Source organism: Ambystoma mexicanum, chromosome 3p (genome assembly GCF_040938575.1).
Source record: "Ambystoma mexicanum isolate Mex_15411 chromosome 3p, UKY_AmexF1_1, whole genome shotgun sequence".
NCBI classification, from domain to species: domain Eukaryota; kingdom Metazoa; phylum Chordata; class Amphibia; order Caudata; family Ambystomatidae; genus Ambystoma; species Ambystoma mexicanum.
The window spans coordinates 774743560-774761569 of record NC_090925.1 but is presented as its reverse complement, the minus strand read 5'-3'; the positions used below and the strand labels follow the sequence as shown (position 1 = coordinate 774761569).

The 18010-nt window shown below is 46.7% G+C and overlaps 1 protein-coding gene across 1 annotated transcript in view; it reads right to left on the bottom strand.

The window, feature by feature from the left end:
* The window catches only part of PFAS (phosphoribosylformylglycinamidine synthase), a 786527-nt gene that overhangs the window by 509662 nt on the left and 258855 nt on the right, over window positions 1-18010 (bottom strand). Inside the window, exons 9-10 of the mRNA XM_069651729.1 lie at window positions 14524-14652; window positions 14056-14187 (exon numbers count right to left, since the gene is read on the bottom strand). Coding sequence (XP_069507830.1) covers window positions 14056-14187; window positions 14524-14652 — 261 coding nt within the window. The remainder of the gene's footprint in view (window positions 1-14055; window positions 14188-14523; window positions 14653-18010) is intronic.

Below are 18010 nucleotides of genomic sequence, written 5' to 3'. Positions count from 1 at the left end.
GTTATCAGACTTGTCGCCCTGCATTTATAAAGGAAATAGGAATCTACACACACAAAAATGCAAAGAATCAAAGCAGTTGATGGGCTCCAGCTGCCGGATTGGGGGTCGAAATAAGAGCTTCAATCAATTTTGCAGTGAACCTTAAAACATGCACTACCACAAGTTATCATTGTAGTAGGAGATGAAGAGGAAGGAGCATTGGGACAGAAGCACATGTATATGTATATTTCTTTTTAAATCTGCATGCAGGACCAAGAACTCAGAAAACCTTAAAAAAGAAACTGTGTGGAACTAACCCGTGCATCACAAAAATTACAACAAAGCCCTTGGTATAACAGAACATTTGCATATTTACTAAATGTACTGTTAAATAGAGCCTGGAACCATAAAAAAGCTGAACTGAACATTCCAAATTACAGATTTAACTACTATTTCTTAGCTGAACTGTCAATTTCCCATATAGAACTAGTATTTGAGTGAGAATTATTGCCATACAAGCAGACATTTGATCATGTAGACAATTTGGATCTTCTCTGACAAGTGGCTAACCAAGTTTTTTTTTTTTTTTTTTTTGCCCTTACGCTTCGGGAAGCCAAAAATGTACTCCAAATTGCTACTTTTAAAAATACATGGTCCATACAATAAAAAAAATAAGGGGAACATATGACCTATTTCAGTATGGATCATATGGAGGTACAAAAAATGCTTCCAAGTTTCCATTAGATTGCAGTGCTGACCACATTGCTTTTAATTTTCAATTAAATACGGGAATACACGTGTAGCAAGGTCGCTGTTGCCATCTACCGGTTATTTTCGGATAAGCCCCTAAAAGGTACATTTCCGGGCGGACAGAAATCTGACTCAATACGATTTGACTGAAAACAAAAAAGCCCAATCACAAAAGATACATATACCCATATGTACACCGGAGGGCAAACCTACAAGTTGCAAGCTACTAGCCAGCCATAAAATCAAAGTTCCTTGCCACCTCAATTCAATGCATACACACAGGACATCATTTCTTACTCGCCGAGAGTTAAATATCGCCAGCCAATGACTAAATGGAGGGTGCACATTTTGCACCTTGTGTACACAATTGGTCATCTCAAAATAAAAAAAACATACACTTGATACTAAAAAACACAGAAAAACAGCAAAGCAACGAAACTGTAGCAAGCAACATGAAACAAGTACTACATTAAAACAGACAATATAATGTGCCTCAGAAATATAAGATGGGCAGCAAACATTTGCAGTCCTAACCCATCAGGTAGAGGTCGGCCTACAGCCTCAACTGTTAAAGCTCAAGGTAAGCACCTAAGAGGAGGCGTAGGAACTACCAATCGTTTTGCCGCACAAGCGTTGTCAAGTCCACAGGTTGGTAAACGATTAAGTTAAAAAGCAACTTTTGATTTCACAGGTAAGAATTTTAGGGGTACACTCTCAATCCTGGCAAACCAGGCCGGAGGCTGGTGGGGAGGGCGGTGAAGGGACCCGAGCTAGAATGCCACTGATCAAAACCAGGTAAGTGTGTAAGGGAGGAGACTTTGCATCCATACAATCTCTACGGTGTTAGGGGGCACAGAAACAGGCAAGCTTACTCCAACTTTCCAAGCGACTACCCTTGGGCTACTCAGAATTAATGGGGACACTTCTGCTGTTGGTCCGGTCGATGGAACAGTCGGAGTGGCAGAGATTATTGGGATTGAATGCGGCTATGCAGCAGTTCAGATTTCTAGTTATGGGACAGCCATGACAGACTTGCAGCAGGACAGACCAGACATCTCCGGTCAGCAGCCACAGCTGTCGCACAATGTGAAGAGACATCCAGGGCACAGAAGCAGGTCACCACCGAAGAAACCAGGGTCAGCAGGCGGGAATCGTGTTGGTGGGTAAATATTTGGCTCCAGGAGAGCCCCTTTTATCTAGGAAAGCAGCAATGGCAGGAGAGATGATCTGAAGGCACACATTGAAGTCTGCAGAGTCCCCATGCTCCAGCTCTGGACGGCGACCAGTGCAGCAGAGATGCCTTCGTCTTTGGATGGGATGCCGACAGGATCATTCCAGGACAGTCCTGACAACATCTGGCAGCAGGCTTCAGGCGCAGAGTGCAGGACTACTTGGTCCTACGAGTCCAAGGGTCAAAACGCTGATTAGGGTCTTCTGTGGTTACAGCAAAAGCAGCAGGGCTTCCTTGGGAGATGGCTTTGGCAATGCTGGTTGTCCTAGGCAACAATCTTTCAGGTCTTCAGCATGTGCTCGTCTTAGGAATCTTGGGTCCACTTGTCAAGCTAGGTAAGGACTGCCTAATCTTAGACAACAAACAACCCTAGATCTGTCCAGCAATACACATTTCCAGGCAGGCGCGTGTATTGGGACCAAACAGTCGCAGGCCCGGCACTACCCAGTACATTAACACAAAAAGCATTAGCCCAGGAATCCAAGCCAGATCCCAAGAAGTGGTGTTTCCTGACCTTAGAAGGAAGGAAGATGGCCAGAGAGCAGGTTCGCCAAAGGAAAGGAATTGCACCACATGACAGACATTTTGAGGATATGGTAATCGAAATGACACTGGTGGTACAGACAGATAACAGTAGTGCACTGGAAAAAAGTAAAAAAACAGTTCACCACCAACCTTTCCTAAGCACATCCAAAACATGAAGAGGTTACACAAAGCAAAGGAAAAAGGGGATACAATAATGTGTGCTACATTAAAAACCATGAAAATCATGAAAGTGTACCCAGTGCCCCATCTCTGGTAACCTTCTGTCCTGACCAGTGCCCCTAAACTGAATTGCGCAAAGTAAGAGGCTTAGTCTCAGGAGAGTGCGAGAGTGGTCTAGGGCATCAGAAAGTCCACATGAAATAATGCGCAATAATTAAGCTTAGACAGTCAATGTACACAAAATACATTTATCAGGAATTCAAGAAGACATTAAGAAATGAAGAGGATGAATTATCACTCAAAAGCAGATCACAAAGATTCACATTCACCAGTAAGTTCACCTACAATGCATCGAGCATTAATTAACCAGGTAAGTAATCGGAAGAAGATCAAATGAATAGAACCAACACAAACCCAGTTCCTTTTTACTTAAGTCCAGTCCAAAAATGTATTCGTCCTAGCGCCCAAAGGTGACAGGTTCCAGTTCAGGTTTCTCCCAGGAAAGGTGTTCTAAAAAGGATGCAATGAGCTTGGGGGGAGGGGGCGGGGATTTAAAACCATCCAAAACTATTTCAAAGTTAAATAAGTATGTATCCAAAGACAGGCAATTACTCCTCTCCATCCCAGTCCCAAGGATAGCTCAGGGTTAGGATAATTGACCCAGGTTCCATGACTAAAGGAAAGTAAAGAGGGATTTGGGAGACAAGGGGCTTTGCAAATAATGGCACCCTATGGAGGACGGTGGGGGGCGGGTGGACAGAAACAGTTAGGTTTTCTTAGCCCCTGACTCAGACTTTCCCAGGTCACACTGTGGGTCATCTGGGAATCGCTGGGTACATGATCTTCTGTCCGTTCTTCGGGTGAAGGGTACCCAGGGCTTGCAGGTTCAAGTGCTTCTTCCGGGCAGGTTCAACTTCACGATGCAACCCCAAAACGAAGAATGCAGACTGGCACAGTGCAGACCCCTTCAGGATACTTCACAGGATTGGGGAAGACACTTTCCAGCAATGGTCACCATTTGCATGGTGAGACATGCAATCTTTCAGACGCGCTCACAGAAACAGCTCCAGTACAGGCTCCGTCCCTCTATCCATTAAGCACTCCTTTGTGCACCCTCTCCAGAAAAAGCCATCTGCTGACCCTTCCTGGCTGGCTATCTATCTTCCTATTTCCACCACCCCCTTCTTGGGTAAAGTCCTGGAGACGTTGGGCCTCCCCCAATTGATCCTTCATACTGAACTCGCTGGTTGCCTCCATGATCTTCAATCTGGATTTTGGGCATCCAGAGGCACGGAAACTGCTCTCCTGAACACCCGTGAAGACATGCTCGTAAATCTTGACCTGTGGTTTTCACTCTCCTCGATCTCTCCTCTGCCTTCGACATGGGCAATCATCCTATCCTCATAAAATGGCTCTGCGATTCCCTCAGCATCACGGATCGGGCACTGGACTGGCTGACCTCTTTCCTCTCTAACCGCCCATCCCAGCTGCAGCTGGACCCTTACTCCTCCACCACTTCATTCTCCACCTGCAGCGTCCCCCAGCCTCTATCCTATCGCCATGGCTCTTCAATAACTATCTCGCCCCTCTTGCTCACTTGATCTCTTCCTTCTCTCCTAATTTCCAGTGTTACGCTGATGACACTTAGCTTTACTTCAAACTTCCTCTTCCTCCTCCTTCAGCCCCGACTGACCGCTATCCAGGCATGGTGTGCGGCTAAATAAAAACCTCAGTCTTAATGACAGATCATTCTTATTGGGACGCCTGTGCCCTGTTTCCCTCCTACTCTCTGGCCGCTCTCCTTGGGCCCTTTAGCTTAATCTTCCCTTGAGGCTAAAAACCTTGTGGTCATCTTCGACTCCTCCCTCTCCCTCACACCTCACATCTTAGATCTTGCCAATAAGGACACTTCCAGCTTCACCTCCTTAGAGGCATTCTCCTTTTCCACACCTTTCCCCAGAAGCTCAAGGTTTCCAGAGCTCCGGTCCTCTCCAGGCTGGACTACTGCAACAGCCTGTTCCTCCATCTCCCCCTCATCTCCCTACGCCCCCCTCAGATAATCCAGAATAGGCCTGCAAGACTTATCCTTTGCCTCAAACCCAGGGGCTGTATCTCTCCAGCCCTAAAATCTCTCCACTGGCTCCCGATGGCCACAAGGATCAAATTCAAGACCTTCTGCATCATCCACAAGGCTTTCTAGGGCCTGGGACCACACCATCTTCAACTTTCTCTCCCTAAATATTTCCCTGCTAGAGCCCTGCACTCCTCTAACTCCAACTCTCTGCTTGTCAAACACTTCTCCAAGCAGCGAGTGGGAGTAGGTGCCTCTCTTCAGCTGGTGCCTCTCTCTGGAACAGCCTCTCTGCCCCTCTCAGACTGGAGCCGGACCACCTTAAGTTCCGGAAAACTTCTCAAAACTCTGCTTTTCTTTGCCTCTTCCCCCTTTCCCGTCCCGGCTAATCACCCCACTGCCTCAGACTGGCTGCCTGGACCTTCATGAATCTCCCAGGTACCAGGCCACTGCCCAGTTGATACCAGTACCCTCTCACCCCTCCCCCCAACACTGCTCTTCTGAGCCCCCTACTGGGTGGCTGTGGATCCAACTCGTGGGATTCCCCCACCCTAGCACTTAGCCAGCAGATCCTCCCCTGGCACCCTCAGCACCTCCCTCCCGGGCTCTCACCAGCACTTGCCGATACCTTCTGGTATCCCCCTCTCCTGCACTTCTTTTCACAGCACTTGCACGCCCGAATGCCACAAGGCCTAGTAGGACCACAATTGTTTATTTTCTGTCTTTTGCCATTATGTAATTATCCTCCCCTTGTTCCCTCCCCATTTTGCTGTGTGGCGCCTTGAAACACTATTTTGTTGTGCAGGCACCTAACAAATAATAAATAAAAAGATGGGAAGCTGAGATTTCGGGAGTAGGAAACGCATGGCACAAGCTGGCAACCACCACATGGACAAGGCGTAACACGGAACGGCAACGGCTGCAGTGAGGTAGTCCAGGAGGGAGCTTGTCAGTCCACCGGTCAGTCAAAGGACACCTCTGAAGGTTCTGGGGGACATGCAACCTGGAACAGTGGTCAAGATGATCTGGTACCACTGGTCCAAGGGTCAAAGCGCAGATGAGGGGCTTCTTAGAGCAGCAGAGGAGCAGGGCTCCACCAGGCCAATCACTGGAGAGGATACTGGTTAGCTGCAGAAGTCACCCTTGCATCGTCATTGGGCTTTTCTTCGCAGGAATCTTGGCTCCAAGGTAGATCTGACGAATGGCTGGGAGTAGTCTTAGCTAAACCTGGAGCAGAAGCAGGTTCAAGCCCACCAATGGTAACTATCTGCACCATTCAAGCAGCCAGCAGTTTTGTTTTTTTATTTCATTCTATTGGATAGTTCTAATGCGCCTATTCACAATGTGTTTCAAGGTGCAACAAGACAAGAGGGTGGGGGGAACAGGGAACACAAAACAAAACAATCCTACTAGGACTTGTGACAGTGGGATCATGCAAGTGCAGTAAAAGAGAAGTGCAGGAGGAGAGGATGTCGGGGGGCCGGAGGAGGGGAGTGCTGGTCAGGGCGAAAGGGCCTGTTAGAAAAGCGAGTGCCAGGGGGACAGAGCCAGGGGAATACAGAGAGTGCAGGGGAAGGAATTTCCATGATCTAAGTGCAAGATAAGGGGCTGGAAGGGCCACAAGGGTGCAGGTCCAGCCATGCTAGTGCGGGGTGAGGGCCCCGGAAGGGCAAGTGCAGGTTGAACGGGAATGTAGGGGTCAGGGGAGACTTAGTGCAGGGATAAACTGCACTAGGGGGCAAAGGTACCCGGCAGCCAGTCCAGAAGCAGACATTAGCAGGGCATGCGGAAAGGGAAGGAAGAAGAGGAAAGGAAGGTCTTGAGAAACCTCTGGAACTTAAGGAGATCCGGCTCAAGTCTGAGAGGGGCAGGGAATCCATTCCAGAGAGGTGTGAGAAACCCGAGGGTGTTCTCACAGATAGACCGAGGATCTTTTGTTGAGGTGGCCGGGGCCCAGCCATCGCCTTTGTAACCAGACCCTGGGGGTGGACCAGTGCAGGATTATCACCTGGACAGGGGGTCCTTGGGGACTGCGGGAGGGTGGTCCTTGAGGACTGCGGGAGGAATACCCTTGGGAGGGACGCGGTATTCACCCCTCTCTGACACCCCTACCTGACATCCCCTCAGTCTACATAGGATATGTTAAACCCAGTTTTCCCATAATTAGTAGAAAGCACTATGACTCCCTAACCCCCCCCCCCCCCCCCCACCAAAACACTGAGATGAAGAAGAGAGGGATTGATTGAATGAAGATTACTGAGAAGACACACACAGACACAGAAGACAGAGTCTTGCCTTTTAACAACAGACTGTCCTCTTAGCAAGGACAGGCAAGGTCAGGCCTCCCTTGACAATCAGTCTCACATGAGACCTATTAAGCCTCCCCCTCACTATACAAGGCAGAGCACAAAAGGCACACTCTGAGCGAGATGGGGATGCTGGATGGCGCATGGAAGCCAGAAGGAGAAAACTAGAGCTGGAGAGACCCTGGAAGGCCTGGAGGAAGGACTGCCTGATTGCTGGGCCTGGGAGTACAGAGGAAGCTGCAGTGTGGAAAGGGAACTGTACCTCCAGGAAGCCAAATCATGGGCACCTGGGGTTACCAGGTGGTGCCCATAACAGAGCTCCTCCCCTGGGCAAAACAGGCAAGCCCAGGTCATTGAGGGGCAGGTGGCGAGACCCTGACCTCAACAAGAATCCTCAAACTCCTGCAGCTTCCAATACCGCCAAAGTGCCAAAGGGGGGAGCTACCGAAGTGGGAGCAAAATCAGAATGAAGGCTTCTGGGACTGGAAGTCCAAGAACATTTATTTTGTGAAATTTTGAATGGGTCCGAGCCTGGCTGAGGGAGACCTGTCTGTGAACTTTAAGGAGAGGGTCTGAGCCTGATCGGGGAGACCCCTGAAGAAAAGCAAGGAAACTGAATTGTGCTTCAAGAATGCCAGCGACCCTCCCGGGTGAACAGCAGAGTTGGGGAGGCAAGGCCAAACCTGTGGACTTAACCTTGACTCGTGGAAAACTGCAGAAACCAGAAGTAAGACGCACACAGCCGGTGAGTTGGCAAGCGACCTGAGAGACCTGGGTTAGCTAAGAAAGATTGAAGTTTGCAACAATAGATTGCAAGTGAAGGCTGCACGCGTGTGGATGAGACGCAAGGAAAGGCAGACCTGCAAATTAACTTTAAAGTAAGGACAGCTGTGGAACTAGTGATAATGAGTAACGGAATAGTCTGGCGAAGGGAAGTAGTCCCATCGAAAGTCTCTGTGAAAGGTACCTTGTTTGTAGCGATAAAAGTGAATGAACTGTAAAAATTAAAGTGATAAAAGTTAACCCGAGAGAAGGGGAGAGGAAAAGTTGAACAGTGAACTTAAAGTCGAAGTGGTCCTGCGGAGGTCTGTAAAGAAACCAGGCACATTCGAAAGTCTTCGACATCCAAAAAGCGGTCTGAGCCCAACTGAGGGAGACCCGAAGTGTAAAAAGCTTGGGGAAGGGAAGCCCAGCAAGTGTTGAACTGTGATAGCTCTATGGCCGGTGGAGGGGGACCAACGTTGAACTTCTATTTTGAAGGGGTCTGAGCTCGACAGGGGGAATCCACATGAACTTTCTACTTCAAAAGGTCCGAGCCCAACTGATGGAGACCGGTGTGAACCTTTTGCTGAACTTTATATTGAAGCTGGAAAAAGACTTTAGCATTGAAGGCCAGACGGGCCTCAATCTACGTTATGAACTACCTTTAATTTTGAAAAACCTGAGCCACAGTGTGTCATCCTGTCTACGGGGGTCGCCTTTCCCCGTGCCGTCCAATGTGGGGAGGAGAGCTGACTCAGCCACATTGATTCTTTATAGTCTTGCACATTATTCCTTTTGCATACACATTTTTTCCCACAAACATTTTGTTACATTAGAGTAAGGGCTGGCTTTAGGTTGTGTTAGCATATGCCATCTTGTTTTGACACACTCCACTAGGGCTGTGCTATTTATTATTTGATGGTTGAGCGTGCACCCATCCTAAGGTTTTCCAAACGTATCCTTTGGGTCGGTCTTCTTTTTGATGCCATGCTTCCCTTACTGTCAGGATTAATCAGGTGAGTACAAAGGCAGCGAATATGGCAAGGGAAATGTGCACAAAATCGCACAGTGAATAACCTTGAATCAAACAACGTGCACACAAGAACCACGACTCATAATACTAAAACCCAGGAGTGCAGATAGAGTGAAACAAAAATACCTATATATGAAAAGGGATGTGGGATAAGCACTTAGAACCTCCTTATGACTGAAAGGAAAGTCGGCAAACTCCTTACCCACTATGCTCTTACAGATACTGAGAGCGCTAAGCCCACGTAGAGGGCAAGCAAGGACAGGATCTGTGTGCTGACACTCTGGATGATACTGAATAAGGAACTTAGAAACAGTACTCACGAGAACCGGAAAGACCACTTGAATGTCAGTAAACCCACGAACCCAGTTGATCAAACAGGGACCCAGAAGGCTATAACAGCAACGGTGGAGGATAACTAAATACCTAAGACCTAAGTCAAGGAGCAAGTAGGAATTGTGATTAAAGAAATAGTGAGGAAAACAAAAGGCATTCACACAGGGACTAGTTACTACAGCACCCCACACCTAAATAATTAAATGGGAAATAAATGCAGAAGTGAAATGGAAAACATGGCATGGATCCCAATAGGAAGTAAGGAGCAGGGAAAATGATATCACAAAAGGAAACCTTACCCACCCATCCAAGGAGAAAAGGCAGGAAACTAAATCTAAAAAAGGGAAATCCAGAAAGCAGAAATCAATTTAGCACATGAATCCGAAATCCAGGGTGGAGGAACAAGAAACAGGAACTAGGAACTAGGCACAAAAGCCAGGAACAAGGGACTAGTCACAACAGGAACACTGCAACGATGACCAGCGCTGGACTGAAGTAAACTGAGGCTTTTAAAGCTGCTTAACGAGCACACCCCTCAGGTGTGCCACCTGCTGCACCTGCAGCCACAGGTGTTGCCTATCCTCCACCCAACCTTGTCCTGCAAGGGAGGAGGTGAAGCAGTGAGCCAGGCATTCTGGGAAGCATAGTCATTTGAGTAAAGTAGCATGCTGGCTGCCAAAAATCTGGAATGGATCCGGAAGGGAAGTAACTTGGAAAATAAGGTTTTAGCGCTCCCAATACATCACAGCACTGTAGCATTAGGTTCGGAGGAAATGTCCAGTAGGGAATAAACCCCAAAACATGCCCCAAAGTGGCAGGAACGGGAGCGAAGGGAGCGAGTCGTGACACTTACAGAGGCACCTGCGGCGGAGAGGGTTCTAGAGAGAATTGGATGTTGCAGGGTCCCAGCCCCCAGAAAGACTTGTGGATGATGCAGAGGGTCTTGAATGTGATCCTTGCAGCAACCCGGAGCCAGTGGAGTGATGCTAGGGCTGGAGAGATGTGGTCCCTGGGGCGAAGGGAGGAGTTAGGCAGATTGAGGAAGAGGCTGTTCTGGAGACATTGAGTTTCTGGGGGAAGGTGAGGAAAGGGAGAATGCCTCTGAGAAGGTGCAGCTGAAAGTGGGCATTCTTGGCAAGGTCCGTGATGTGAGGACATAAGGAGAGACGGGGGTCGAATATAACATCATGTTTTTTTGCCTGACAGGGACAAGTAGTTGGTTTCAAATCTGCCCAGTATCAGACTTTCTAGCACCAAGGGATGTGTACTGGGACCAACAGCTTTTCCGGACAAGTGCATGTCCGCATATGGGATTTCCTGACCCGACAGGGCAGGAAGAAGGCCAAACTACAATATGGCCAAAGAACAAGCAAAACACCTTGTGGCACAGCCATCATTAAGTGTTAGCCACCGTTATTAGTCTTTTGCGGTAAACACAAAAGTGCACAAGTAAAATAATACAAAAACAGTAAAAATATAATTGCACCCCCCAGCTTGTTTTGTGCACATACAAAAACCCAGAAGATCATAGGTTATGTGGATACAACGTATCCCCATTGCACTGCACTGTAAGGTGCTGTGTGCAATTGATAAAATACAGGAATTCTAAAAGAGACATAGGGCCTCATAGGAGTAAGCCGGTCTAGGAAAAAAGCCAGTAAAATAGCCGGTACTACCTGCTCTGGCATTTTTCCCAGATCGGCTTACTCAGAGTCTGCCAGTAGGGGCAGTGAACTAGCAGCAGGCCCGACCTGCTGAGAGTTCAGTGCCATACCGCAGATAAATCACTGATGCACCGGCACCATTAAAAATGGTGCTCATGCTCCAGTAGTTCCCATGCCATTCATGGAATGGGAACTTACCGCTGTTGCCGGCACCCATAATATCCCAATTTTACATGGATATCCGGCACCGGTAACAGTAAGGCGAGTCTGCCGGTAACCCAGCAGACGAGTAATGAGGCCGATAGTCTTTCATTGCAGACAGTCTTCAGTTTCCCCATAACAATGAGCAAGGGAAGAGAAGTTGAGGGCTTTACTTCCCTTCAAAGCAGTCAGAACAGATTAAAAAACAAGCAAAAAGAAGGGTGTCCGATTGAAGTAAATGGAGGGAAAGGTGCAAAAGAGAAAAATCTTTCCCAACACTGATCTCTTGAAGGCCTTCGCCAGTGCTTCAACCTCTGGAGTGGAAGGCGTTGAGATGGATTTCCAAAATCAACCCTGGTGGGTAGGTTTTGCGAGGCCACACTATTATGGTGAACAGGGAGACACTAAGATTTTATTTTAGTCCTACCCAATCAAGGTAGGTAGCAGAGTGGCAGGGCTTACTGTCATAAGGGCTGTGAGTGATGTAGGGCTACAAAGAGTCCACACACAACACCACCAATAATTGCAGTTTTTTATATACAGGAAAGAGCAATGCTCTTTTGATAGCAAACAAACGTGCACTAGATAAGACATCAGATATGACAGGAAGCTTCTTACACTAGGGTGGGTTTGAGTGACCTTCTGACCAGGTTATGGTGAGGAGTAACTGGAACGGTCACTGGGACAATACATGGGTGGACCTACATAGATTAAGGACCATCAATATTGAACATATTTAAATGCAGGTAGGCGGTACGTCCAGCTATGTTAAGAATGTTACCATGATGGATTTAGTGTTCGAGTGGAAGCAGAGAATGTGAGGGACAGAGCTAGGTTAGAGGCAAATGAACCATTTTAGCTTGAAGGCAGATGAGAGGTAGTTAAGAGGGTAACTCTAAGGTGATGAGTTTGGCTTTAAACAAATCGCTGTGGACGGTTTCTCGGATGTCCAGGGGAAGATCCATAGGGTAGTTGAGGAGGCAGAGCAGAGATTACGAGAAGGCTTGCAGATTTGGATAGAGGAGGGTAGCTGCAGTGGTGCCTTACCGCGGATAGATTTGTGAACCAGGAGAAGAAATTAAAATCTGGACTTGTTTTTTATCCAGCCGGATGATGGAAAGAGGTAGGTATGAGGTGAGGCAATTCAAAGACTCCTGGTAGTGAAGTTAATGATCTTGTTGAAAAAAATAGTTGGGGAGAGCAAAGAGGATGCCGGCACAGTAGACCAGTTTGGAGAAGACCAGAGTGGTTAAGATATACTTGCCAGTATTGAATGGAAGGAAGTGCCCGATTTTCCTAATATTTAGGACGATGAGGCGAGCTGCTGTTGTAGTTTTGAAGATAAAAGTAGAGCAGGTGTGTGAAGAGTCATAGATGACGCAGAGGTTTCTAGCTGAAGAGGATTAGGGGGGAGAGAGTCAGGTGGGAACTGGATAGGCAGGGGAGGAAACGAGAGAGCATTTAGCAGGGAAAAAGTGCACACCTGTTTGGGAAGAGTAACATCAAAGAGTGCGAAGGTAGACAGCCAAGTATGAAAACATTCAATAATTCAAATAATTCGACCTTTGAAATACACACTAAGCAAGTAAAACCTCTAGTCAAATATTGTCACACCAACACTATGAAATACATCTATACATTGACCCTTAGGAGATATAAGATAGCATGCGTTTCAATAGCTGGTACAAAACAGGTAAGTTTTCTTTTTTAAATTTCTTTTTTTTTAAATGTATGTGCATATGGTTAAATATCAACCTTTCACACAATTTAATCAACATTACTACAAATTACCATCATTTGAAATATAACTAACATTTTAAGAAAAGACAACATTTCCTATATAATCGATAAATACAATTTCAATATATAGCTGATAAAAGCCACAAAGGTACCAAGCATTATTATTAATTTGTGCACCTAAACACCACTGTTAAGGGCAATTTAAAGTTACGCTACCTTCCATATGTGATAGGTAAGTATTCAGATGCAGAAGAATTAGAAAAGACACTTTAGAATAACCTTTCACAGATCCCCTTATAAAGTCCAACCCCAATATGGTTAGGGGTTTGCGCCCAGAAGTCAACAGTTCAGGGATAGCCACTGGCCACAACATCTATTCAGTCATCAGGATGTGTACTGGACCAGACCGACCCAGCCCCAGATCTGGGTTCACACACAAACTACCCCTTTGCCCACGAAAGCAGCTTTCTTTGGGAAAGGGCATTCCATATATGGTATTTCCTGACCTTCAAAGACAGGAAGGCGGCCAAAGAACAATACGGCCAAAAACATGCGAAAACCTTGGAGCACGGCCATCCTAGAGTGCAAATCACCCTTAGCAGCCATTTGTGGCAACTGCAAAAGTGCACGAGTGAAATTAAAAGTAACCAAAAAACAATTGCATTAAAAGTTAAGGATAAGGATACAAAGTATCCTAACTGCACTTACAATTTCACACATCACTTTAAATGGTAAGCACAAGAAATTCACAAAGACAGTGTCGCAGCACTGATAGTCATATGAACTGATCCGTTTCCACCAAAGAAAGAGCAGAAGGGCAAGGGAAATAAAGCATTAGGCTTTACCTACCTTCAAAAAGTCAGGACAGGAGTGAACACAAAAAGAAAGGGTGTTCCCTAGAAGTCTATGGGAGGAAAGTATTAAAAAGAAAAGTTACCCTAACAGTCACCAGCTTGTAACCCCTCATCCCCCAACAAACCCTTGTAGGGGCCCTCATCATAAAGAATATTTAAACTCTGTGTGGTGTTCCAGGTGTGGTATGATATACTAGATATGCAGAGCAATTGAAAACTCCTGCCTTATCCAAATTGCAATGCTCCCACATATGACTACATTGAGCCACTTTCATCTCAATCATCAGCATATATGTACATACTGCCCCTTCTCTTGGCCCTCATTCAGCACCATAAACTACCATGCACAGTTGTTACATGCACAAGCTTCTGCATACTGTTGTAACAGGAATCTGCAATGCAAACACTTGATCACCAGACACTTACCTGCCAGTACAGGCTCCCCAAATTTGTTGCCATAGTCAGATGCTCCATTACTGGCCTCAATTGCCACCTCCATGGGCCGAGCAAAGTTTCTGGGGTACTCGAGAGATGGATCTTCCCAAGGAAGTTCATAACCTAGTAATTGTCAGGCAACCAGTGAGTGGAAGAATGATACACTTAATAAGCGAAACGAAGAGTCAATAGAAGGAAAGGGGGGGCAGAGAAAACACAAAAATACATATAATACAGAAGAGGCAGCTAATTTGGAAGCAACAAGGAGATTCAGCATTCAAAATAGCAGCACACAAATGGGTGGCATCCATGAAAAATCTTATTGAGGGTGCTTCCTAAGGCATACTCTTAAGCAACTGTTCATGACACCTCACAGTCAAGCTCTGTTGCCTGTGTGACAACTACAGGCTAACTTTCTGTCCAACTAGATGCAGATACACAAAATTGTAAACAACCTACCTGGTATCTGTAGATTACCAAAACAGTATCCCGCTGTGCCTGCGATCACATGAGCACCGCGGCCTGTAGATTGAACATCCCGGATTCTGCCACCTGTGCCAGTTGTGGCACCGCTAAATGGAGCTACACCTTGAGAGAAGAAAGACCAGCATGTCATTTAATCTGCACCAAATGACGTACCCAATGTCAAAGAAAATGGCATTCAAGAGAAAATGTATGCAAGAAAAGCAGGCTATGAAGGACTGTAGAGACATGCAAAGTAAAAAACGGGTGCAAAAACCCACGCAAGAGGGCAGTAATAGAAAAAAGGTTCAGGGAAAACAGAAGCATTCCCAGTATTATACTTGGTGTGCCAGAAAAAATAAGAAATAAAATACAAGAGAAGATCACTAGTAGATTAGCAGAAGAAAGAGGAGGCATGCAGAATGAACAGTGCAGACTATGGAAATATACCACCAAAAAAAGACATATGCACTAAACACATGCAAACAAAATAACTTTGGCTGAGTAGACATGAACGAGGACAGAGTGTGCAAGTGACAATCAGCAAGAAACTGTAACAGTGGAGGGAGGGGTACCAGAATGAAAGCAGTGGAAAGGTTGTCCTTGCCATTAAAAGAAGACGATTCAAGGGAAGACTGCATGAAAAAAACAAAGTAGGTATGAAACGAATACACATGCATGTAATGGGAAAAGTGCAAGAGACAAGTGCAAGAAAGTGGAATGTAGGACGGAGGCTACAAGCAAGAAGGGGCTGCAGTGCAAGAGAAATGAAGTACAAAAAGAAGCTATGCAAGAACATGAAGTGGAACAAGAAAAGCTATGAGCAAGATGAGTTCTGGAGAGAGGCAACTTTAGTGAAAAAACTGACCCGCCATCAACTGCCCTTAATAATTGAGATGAGCCAAAAGAGATTTTTTAAAGAGACAATAACTATACATTTAAAAAAAACATAATCCCAGGCTCAATGCAGAGTAGCCACGTAAAATAAAGCCACAGAGATGGACAATGTAAGGCAGGGCTGTTAAGAGGAAGGGAGAAAGAGGTCAGAAAAAAAGAGAATGAAGAAAAGGCGAGAGGGTAAGGGAGAGATTAACAGATTATAGAGAGGTTGGGAAGGAAGTAGAATCAAAATACTGGCGATCGTGGAGCAGATAAGAGTGAGCTGTTGCTGAGGAAGGATTGGGGGAGAGAGTTAGCGTTGGAGACCTACAGAGATAAGGGAATGAAATGAAGGGCAGTGAAGGATGATGAGAGGGAAAGAGGATGAGGTGTTAGGAGCTATTCTAGACACATCAACAAAGACCAGTTTAGACACGGTCACAGATGGCCTCAAAAACACAGCAGCTCTCAAAGAAAGTTCAAGTATTTTTATTGTCAAGAGGTTCTCTAAGGGCATTCTCTCTATCTTGTCTAGAGACTAGAGTCCCCTCACACAGCTACCCAAGTTATAGAATGTGTGACTTTTTGGAGGGACAGATCAAAACACAAAGTCAGAGGTTAGAAGAGTCTATCAGGGAGCCAGGACAGCCAATGTCACTTGAGCCAAGTCTAGGGGAGCTGAAGTTATTCTTAAGGCAAGTAAAAGTCTTGCACAATGTTTTAGAACTCTTTGTAAGAAATTAAATTGCTATAGGGCCACACGCTGGGAGGCAAAGCTGCAAGCAACTCTGCAAAAGGCAACCAAAACAAGTCTCAACTGAGAGCTAGCAAGGCTACACAACAAGAGGCAAGTACCCCTTAGGTCTGAGGAAATTGGTTCCAGCTGGCTTCTGTTCCAGTTGAAGTTCCTGCAGATCCTGTTGTTCCTGGGCCTCAGTCGTGGGGACAAGAGGGAGGACCGCCTGGGGACTCCTGCACTACGATTTGAAGGTCGGCAGCAGCAATGGGCACAGTTCAGATCAGCAGCAGTTTGTGGTTTCAGCTACTCGCAAATAGCACCACTGCGGTTCTTAGACACCTTGTGGACTTTCCTTGCTTCTGCGGTCCAGCACTCTGTTGAGGGGGCTCAGGCTTAGTCAGTCCTGCTTCATGGGAGTCCGGAGGATCTTCCAAAAGCTTTAGACCAGCTTAAAAAAGTAATGCACACAATCTGGTGTCCCTCTCCCTGCCTATACGGTTCCTGCGGCAACTCTCAGGAAAGTCAACCACCTCTGAGATGGGTGTCCAGGTGGCTCACTCTGGAGTTGATTGGTCCCACCAACTCAAAGGGAGAAGTCGTCCTTCCAGGGGCTTCTCTGTCAGTGCGAACTTGGCAAGTAGTCACTGCAGCAGGGCTTCACCGGGCAAACCGACGGTCTAGGAGTTGCAGCAGGCATCCTCGTCAAGCTCTTCTTCGGTTCCTTCGTCCAGTGGTCGACTCTGCCTTCCAAGCCAAAGACTCGCCTTTTATTCAGTTCTCTCCCATTTATTCCAGCCTAGCTGTCACTCAACCAGCCAATCACCACAGAGTGCATTTGCGTCTCCTAGGAGAGTAAGCACAGGGAGTTTCGGGCACCTCCCTCACTTCCTGCCTACCGCAGACACTCGGACGCCAGAGGCGGGTTTCTCTCAGAAACCCTGACAAAGGTGAAATGAACAGAGACCAAACCTGGTTTGGCGCGCAGAGGAACTCTCTAGAAGGACCATTTTAGCAAAGATGGCTGGATGCCATTTCGAAAAAGATGGCTGCCGCGGTTACTTTACCGGAGCCGCAAACAGTCATGGTAAATGCCAATCAAGGTAGTTCAAAACAAAACCACTGCCACCAGCCAATCAATTGAGGAAAGGGTAACAAAAATGTTTACATGAGCATTAAGACACAGTGTCACAGAGTTCCCCCCCCTTCTCACCTGAGTCCGATCTTTTCTGGAGTTCATGGTCGATGTCTTCTTGCGGACGGACCTGGTCTTGAATAAGGCTTCACGAGTCTCTTCCGACTCCAGTGTGCGTTCAAAGTTCCGGGATGCAACGATCCAGGAATCCGGGAAACGAAGAAGGTGCACAACTCAGCACACGAGTCCAGGAGGTAAGAAGAAAGGAGAGGGACTAGGAATGGGGTTAGGAGGGACAGAATCAGGGAATCAATACCGCGAGCTACGGAGTACACGTCTGGTCGGTACTTCGCAATAGCATTGAGACGCGCAGAGCCGCGGGGGGTGTGGTCTATCAATAGAATACGCTACGTCCAACATGTAGAGCGAAGAAGGGGTTCCACGCTGGACGGCCATGTTGGGAGTATCAGGGAGTGCAAGCCCCGTTGTGACAAGGACCAGGAAGCCCAAAAGGGACGCGTTCTGTAGTTCATGACACACAGGGGATACTAAGTAACCCCTCCAGCACTCTATTGTAAGATAGGGTGTGCTGGGTCTAGCAAGTACAATGCTAAGTAAAGTTAATTTCACTTTACTGCTCTGGGAAACAGTAGTTGATCCCAGATAAGGTATTTAAACCTCAGGAAATCTAAAACACTTCCCTGTGCCACTGCACTGAAGGTGCTGTGTGACAC